The following is a 7,963-nucleotide window of genomic DNA, read 5'->3' on the forward strand; positions in this document are numbered from 1 at the left end:
GCTTTTCATGAAAAATCCCTGTGTTAACATAATTATATCTCTTGCTATGCTGTTTTATAGCATAGCATGAAAATGGTTTGTCAGTGGCAAATTAAAAGACATAGAAACCTGGATCTGTTGGTCTTTTCCCTTAAAAGATTTAAAGGGTTTAGAATATTAGTGAAATGCTCTTTGAGCTCACACTGTCAATTTTTAATGACTTTGTCTGCTTCAGATGTGTCTGAATCGTCAGTGCCAGAATGTCAGTGTTTTCGGTGTACATGAGTGCTCAGCCAAGTGCAGTGGTCGAGGGGTGAGTATAGCACCTTTCATCCTATTTCAGTGTTGTGTAGACCTCTTGTGATAGCTGTCAATCTCAAACCAGTCCCCGCCCATGTTAGTTGTTTACTTAATATCCAATTCCTCTTTCACACAGAGGTTAATTTTAGCTATAATATGGTCAAAGTACCCAGTATACGGTGGGCAGTGAGTGATTACAATGCCTTGCAATCAATCATTCTGGTTGCCGAAAGGTTCAATCAATTAGGTATAATGGCTTCATTTATGCTCAGCTTTAAGTGCCATTCATCATAGTCTCAGGCAGTCGTCCTTGTCCCAAAAACTGTGTTGAAATCTGAAGGCCGGGCTTATTTTTTTGGCCAAACACCAAGAGCAGTGGCACACAGTTTGACTTTGAGCTGGGGAGCATGGATATTGGATTTTTCTTAAATGCCACCCATGAAACATCTATGGGTGGTCCTGTTTGAGAAGTAATATTTGGGTTTCACGGTATTGCCCTTAAATTCACCGGTAGGTCCCAGAGGCTTTGACTATGACTGGTAAAGTTTTTCCTTCATCAAAGCTACACAGGAAACAGTTTTAACTGTCCCCTAAAATTAAACATACCCAGTTATTTTACAGTCATATTTGTTTGTCTAGTTCCAATTAAAACATATCTATAAAGCCCTGAGGACTGTTTCTCTCACATAAATAACGGGATGTTGCTCCTCTACGAGACAGGGCACCCTTACATGCACAGATTAAATCAAGATGTTGCCTTGGAAAGAGGCCCTCACCTGCTCCATATTACACTGCTGGGGAATCCTCTTAGACTTTACAATTCCTCCACTCGGCAGGACAGGAAGACAAGAGTGAGAGAGATAAAAATGTGGTATGAGGCAAAAAGCCCACTCTGGTTTTTATACCAGGCGTCTTTCCCATGTGGAACGTAGGAGTGCTGGCACCCAGTTCCATAAACAATGCTAATTTGTCACCCATTACAGTATACTCTGTACCCTGGTGAGAGGAGAAGCTGCATATTAAAAGATTGTTTTGTTAGGCAAATACTCAAACGTAGCATGATAATTGCATTTTAGGCTCATCTGACAGTTAATTGTTCTTTTAATATACTGCAGGTGTGCAACAACAACAAGAACTGTCACTGTGAGGCTCACTGGGCGCCTCCATTCTGCGACAAGTCAGGTTTGGGAGGGAGCGTGGACAGTGGACCCATCAGATTAGCTGGTAAGTGTTGGACTCTGAAACAAAGCTGTGCTTTTCTGTGCAAAACCACTGAGAATTTCAGAATACAACGTTAACAAAATCAGTAAAAACTGAAAGACGTGTCTGCAGAAGTCTTAACAGATAAGTTAGCATATGCCACATCCAAGACTAGAAGACTTTTGTCTCTGAGATTACTTATTATTTCTGTGTATGTTTCTGAGCAGACAGCAGGAATCTGACAGTGGGCATCCTGGTGGCTCTCCTCACTGTCCTGGGAGCCGGCCTGATCATCTACATCAAGAGAAAAACTCTACTGGGCCTGCTCTTCACCAGTAAAAAGAACCCAATTGAGAAGCTCAGGTGTTTTATCTGGACTAGATAATTAAATGGTTTGTAAATATCACAGAAGATATATAGGTATACATACTCATATCTTCTTTAAATTTCAGATCAGTAAGCACTGCTATCGGTGGATCATCCGCCCTTAATCAGCCTCCGTCAGTGAGCACAACGTCTCCATCTCGACCGGCCCCGCCTGTGCCACACAGCGCCACCATCTTCAAGGTCACTATAGCACACACCTCTGCTTGACACCCCTGCTACAAACACACACACCTTTAAGGCACCTTTTGCAGACAGACAGTATTTAACTTAAACAAATGGAGGATCACCAGCAGATGATCCATGGTATAATTGTACTCACATGTCATTCTCAGCAGAATTGATGTGATGTTTTCACACAAATGGCAGCTCATTCAAAACCAATTAAATCATCCCTCTATATGTGGATATGTGGAGGAGCTCGTGATAATAGAGTCTGCAGTGAGCATTTTGTTTGTGGTCCTTGTCATTAACAGCTGCCTGTCAGGAGAGAAATTGATTTATCTGTGTGTTTCCCAAATAAGGAATGTAGATGCAGCGGCTCACTCAAGATATAAAGTCATGCAGTTACTTATAATTGCAAGACAGAGCAGCTATCTGGCTGTAATGACTTGTGCGCCTACATCAGTGTATGCCTTAACTACTTTATTACTGTCCTGACGCGCATTGTAATGGGAAGAGACCTGTGATCGATTGAGTTAGGGGTGCTGAAATAAGAGGAGCTGTGTCAGAATTGACATTTGTGCTGCATGGTGGCTGACGAGTGAGGCAAGCTGCTGTGCATTACCATGAGATTGGTGTTTCCAGTTAGTAGCATGTGGTTTTCATTTGGGGTCAACGGTAAGAAGAGAAAGGATGTAAGGCTGTTTGATGTGAGCACAGTGCAGGTGAGGTCATATTCCAGTTGTCGGGGCCTGTTCTAAACCGCCACATGAGCGCATGTGTGCGTGCCTTTGTATGTGTTATATTGTGTGTTTTTCAGCTGTGCACATCTGGCCAGGTCTACATGCAAGGCAGGCTCATATTTTGGCTCTTTTCTTTGTCTGATCTGTCTCAGTAGGAGTGTGTATGGGCTCTCTACCTTTGAATGAGGCCATGCCGGGTGCTTGTGGCTCAGTCTCGGTCTCCTCTTGTTGTAGCTTACCTGAAGAGGAGTTGGAGAATAGTGAACAGGCAAATGGTAGTGCTTGATTTATTTGACAGCATCAGGAAGAATGGCAGACCAAGAGGAGGGGGATAACATGACTGTTACTAATACGAAGCAGACTGTTTCTCCTCTGAGTGATTCTACTGGCTCTGTCTTTCATCTTTCTGCAGCCTTCTCACAGGGGGCCAGAGGGGGCGCTCCCACCAGCCCCCTTCCCCTCCCATAGCCTGCGCAGACTGCCACAGTGCCCTCCGGTTCACCTCAGCCACCCTGTCCCTCTGTCTCTCACCCTGTCCCTCTCCCCCGGTCCCGGGCAGCCGAAACCCCCGGTGCCCCCACCTCATATCCACGTCGCACCCAAGGGGGCATCGTTTCGCAGCGCATCACACCATAACTCCTGCAGGATGGTCATGGTGAGTGATTTCTCTGTTCTCTCACTTGGAAACATTTTATTTGATGATGTTACTCACTGTAATTTCTCCACTGGGTCTGAGGAGCTTTTACTCACTACTCCAGCCAATAATACCTAACCAGGGCAATGATGTTGTTCATTGTACCCTCAGACGGGTGTTGTGATGTAGACCGTTTTCATGGTTCTTTTGTGCCCCATATAGTAAATGCATGTTGACAGTTATGCGCAGTCTCATAAAATAACGAGGTTAACACGGGAGCTGGCGTCATCCAAGCGAGACTTTAATTCTACAATACAAACCACCACATAAATAATAAAAATGGAGCCAGACTTGCAGAGGGAGGAGACGTAAAAGATGAAACAGCAACTGGAGTGAGCAAGTATGTCCAAATATCACAGGGTGGTAAATTTGCTGCCACTACTATTCCATGGAGTTTAGTTATGGGATTTCAGGCTGTCAAAGTTGAGGGGAAGAGAAAGCCAGAGGTTCCTGGTGTTAAATCCCTCTCACTCATTGATTCTCAGAGACTCTTATTTGCCTTTAATCCGGTTTGACTCGTACTCTGTGGGAAAGTGTGGCAGAGAGACCCAAAAAGAGGGAGAGGGTTGAAAAGGCAGAAAGACAAAGTGATGAAAAGACTTGAGATGATAAGTTGATGAGTTGATAAATCAGAGATATCAAATACATATGAAGTCATTTTTCAGACAGGAAACTCAGGAGATGCCTCTGAAACATGGATTTGCTTTTTCTCTTCTGCTCATATTTTATTGTATTAAATACCTTTTGGTTTTGGAGTGCTGCTCGGACAAAACAAGAAATCTTGATGTCAGAAAGTGCAGTTAAAAAAAATGAAATATCGAAAAATCAGAACTGAATTCCAGCCTGGATCTCCGTCTGAGTTATATGTAATTTATGTCAGAGATCGCAAGGACCACAGAAAAAAACGACACCACAGGGTATCAGAGGTCAAAGCGATGCCGCACCAGTAGCAGGCTAATTAGAGGTGTATTAAACAGATGATGACATTCTAGTCTTGTCCAGATTAATGGAGGGGTCACAGAGGTCTGACTTTAAAACACAACACAGCTCTGGAGCTAATAAACGTTATGACAGCATATGATGAAATATATCAGCATTCCATAAAGAGCATTGCATGATTGCACCCTTAATGTCCACTGATATATATTCAGAAATAATGTTCTATTACTGTACTTACTTATTACTCAAGGCTACTTATCATGGACAGCACACTATACTTTAACCCTCCCATTTAGAATTTATAAGCACTATATAAATATTTCACAAATATGTCATAAAATGCTAGAATCTCCTGTATAACTGTACCACCTTTTACCTCTGGTGGGTACCCATAAGTGGAGGCTTGTTAACAGAAAATGAATGGCAAGATCATTAAACACAAATATAACATCCACATTATTAAAAACATTATAGATGCTTAATGGAGGGAGTCATAGTTAATGTTACCAAGGAAATCACTATGATGTAAAAATGTTATCTACAGTTCCTGGGCAGCTTAGTGTTCAAAGGTAAAAACAAGCAAATAAAAAAAATAAAGAAATTAATCTTCCAAAAATGGATATTATGTGATTTGATTTAGAATATTCGCTTTAGCTTCCAGAGCTATTTAAAGAATGAACTCCCTTTTAATTTTTACAAAGCTTTGTGGTTATCATACACCTGCACAACAGGTGAAATGCAGCAGCTCTTGGCAGTGTTTCGACTTCAGGAAGTAGATTTTCCCCCTCAGCTGTTCCTATTTAATGTCAACGTGTAAAACTGAGAGTGATCCCCGTTGGCAGCAGTCTTCACAGACAGTATCTTTAGCAGCTGTTTGGCGGATCCTAGACATTGACAAAGCCCTTTTTCTCCCCACAGTGAAAGCTCATGCTGGGGGCATGGAGGCTTTTTATAATGGGAGTGCTTCACCTGATGGAGCCAGTAGGTTTTTAGCAGACTTGAGACGCAGATTCGCAGGTTATTCTGAGTCTCTCTAACATTTTGTGCTGATCAAACATGCTCTTTTCATTTGCCTGCATTGCGCTTTACTACCATTTGACACTGTTCTGATATTTTTGGATGGAGTTCATGCCGGCCTCATTGCATGACAGTACTGGCTGTCAATGTGATGAATTAGTTGCAGTGATTCAATAGGGCAGACTATCATGATACTTAACCTTATAGATGCAAAGGAGAGGCATATCCTGCATTACAGACTTTACTGGCAACATACATTAAACCAAGGTATCAAATTAGACTTGGACTAAGGAATGATGTTTTGAATCGGCAGATCCGATTCCATGGGTGAGCGAGGTCTGACGTTCGGTTGTTTGGCTTCTTCCTCTCTGATGTTTGAGGAGGCTTCTCTTCAACCGAGGAGAAGAGAAGGAAGTGAATGGAGACCAGATGGGTGCTAGGTAGCAGGCTTTTATCATGATCTCAGTCTTTGGATTGAAACCACATGACAGTCCCCCTCATCGCAAGTTAGATGGGAAGAGCTGCCCTGACGCCTCAAAGAGGAGGACAGGAGACGTAGGCCTGAGCTACAATAGCCAGACTGTGAGTGCCACCTGGTGGAGATTCTCAGTCATTATTTTGATCTGTCTGTTCTTTTGACAGGACTTGGAGAAGCCCAGTCCTCCTCAGAAACCGCTTCCTGCTGATCCAAGGAGCTCTCGTCTGGTTCAAAGTCCCTCTGGAGTGCAGGGCCACACCGTGGTCAAAGGCTCATCTGCTGTTCGCAGTCCTGCACCAATACCCGGTGGACCCAGACCTGTGCGCCCTGTCCCACACCCTAAAAGGTGAGTTTCAACCTTCACCAGATTTATCTTAAAACAAAACTGAAAGATTTTTACATATTTTTGTTACTTTTACTCCCTCTTCTAGACCCAGTCCCAAGCAACCTCCAACACTACCAAAGCCTTGCATAATTGCCAACATCAAATACAGGAGCTGAGACTTTGGCCCGAAGGGACATTGTTGTGATAAGACACTAATAAATTTGCACTATGAAAACTCTGAAAACCTTAAAAAAGATGGCGGCTCCACTGACTTTTGAATCAGGAGATCTGCCGTGTCCCTTTGGTGCTCTGTCTCTGAATGGTGCTACGAGTCTGAGCTCAGGTACATGTAAAGTATTTATATTCTGTATTTATTGCCACGCAGTGCACTGTGCCAGACACTTTTACTACACAGTAGCAACTTAGAATTTTTATTTGTTGTTTGCATCAGTTTCACAACATTGTTTTTTATCAAATAGAGTGATGGGCGATTTTGAGAAGAAGAAAAAAGCCAATCTGTGAAATTCTGATCGCAGAAATGTTCTTGTGAAATGTGTTTTAATGAAGGGAACCCTTTACATTATGGTTATGTTCTGTATACTACAGAAAGAGTTGAAAAAGAGTATTGTGCAATGATAGATGAGAACAGAGAAAACTTGTAGTTTATTTGAAACCACGTGGAGTTTTTATTGAAGGCTAATGCTCTCTGTAGCAGCTTTGAGCCAGTCTGACGAGTCTTGAAACAACCACAGGAAAAGAAACAGAGGTGTAACCGCAACACTTCTGCAAATGGTGAAAATCGGCTGTGTTTTCATAGTGACCTGAAATTCAGGTTGGTTTTCTCTGCGTTTATATTTAGGAAAAGTAACAAGTTGAATTGTGAAATGTCACTGATTTGCCATTTCCGTTTCATTAACAAGCCCCAAGAAGCTCACTTGAGGGATCTGGGTACCGAAATATGAACTGAACATGGATCTAAAATGAGCCGAGATCAAGGAAGCTTTCATCCCTCAGAGAGAGTAAACTTCTCTGAAATATTGCTCTGGTAAAGGTCATGTGTGTTTTTGAGGATTTCCCTCCGTGCCTGTCTACACTGAGGACGCTGTGTGAAAGACTTTCTTTAAGCTGTAGCCATACAGGCATCATGGAGGCACTCACATGTCAGCAGCCGTTGTCTGGCTACACAGTGTTCATGTGTGGATTTTAAATCATGGTTTTCTGTGATGGCAAAGGACATATCTGCCACAGAAATTAAGTTTAATGGTCACTCAGTATTCACTGAGCCACCAATTATCCAACATTTTGTGACAGTTATTCTTTTTTTTACATCTTTTTTAATGTGGCTATTGATATTTTTTAATGCCAATCTACATGCCACATACAAAAATCCTGCATAAATTGGATTTGTGGTAACTGGACAGCGTTTTATTAATTTTGCAGAATTATTGTTTTACTGAATTACATTGCAGCGTATGTACCTTCACACTGAGCAGCATTTCCTTTAAGCACAGCTCTTGTTCGCAGACATGTAGGCTGAAAACTGACTTTGGACTTTTGTTACTTTTGATACTGGTATCTTTTTAATAATGCACTAGTTTTACATTCATTGCTTTGTTTACTTTTCAATGCTTTTCAATGCTATGTGTCAACGTACTACAATGTACTATTAGAGTCCAGTCACCTGACTGTATGTTATGTCCATATGTTCCTCATGTGTTGTGTTACAGGTGAACACATTTCCA

At 42.1% G+C, this 7,963-nt stretch overlaps 1 protein-coding gene across 1 annotated transcript in view; it reads left to right on the plus strand.

Moving 5' to 3' along the window:
- Nucleotides 1-6,397, plus strand: part of LOC139219793 (disintegrin and metalloproteinase domain-containing protein 12-like) — a 68,592-nt gene extending 62,195 nt beyond the window's left edge. The window contains exons 17-23 of the mRNA XM_070851758.1: nt 215-292; nt 1,395-1,503; nt 1,707-1,842; nt 1,932-2,046; nt 3,181-3,423; nt 6,061-6,242; nt 6,328-6,397. Of these exons, the coding sequence (XP_070707859.1) occupies nt 215-292; nt 1,395-1,503; nt 1,707-1,842; nt 1,932-2,046; nt 3,181-3,423; nt 6,061-6,242; nt 6,328-6,397 (933 nt within the window). The remainder of the gene's footprint in view (nt 1-214; nt 293-1,394; nt 1,504-1,706; nt 1,843-1,931; nt 2,047-3,180; nt 3,424-6,060; nt 6,243-6,327) is intronic.
- The last annotated feature ends 1,566 nt before the right edge of the window (nt 6,398-7,963 follow it).

The sequence above is a fragment of the Pempheris klunzingeri genome, chromosome 20 (assembly GCF_042242105.1).
Source record: "Pempheris klunzingeri isolate RE-2024b chromosome 20, fPemKlu1.hap1, whole genome shotgun sequence".
Lineage (NCBI taxonomy): Eukaryota > Metazoa > Chordata > Actinopteri > Acropomatiformes > Pempheridae > Pempheris > Pempheris klunzingeri.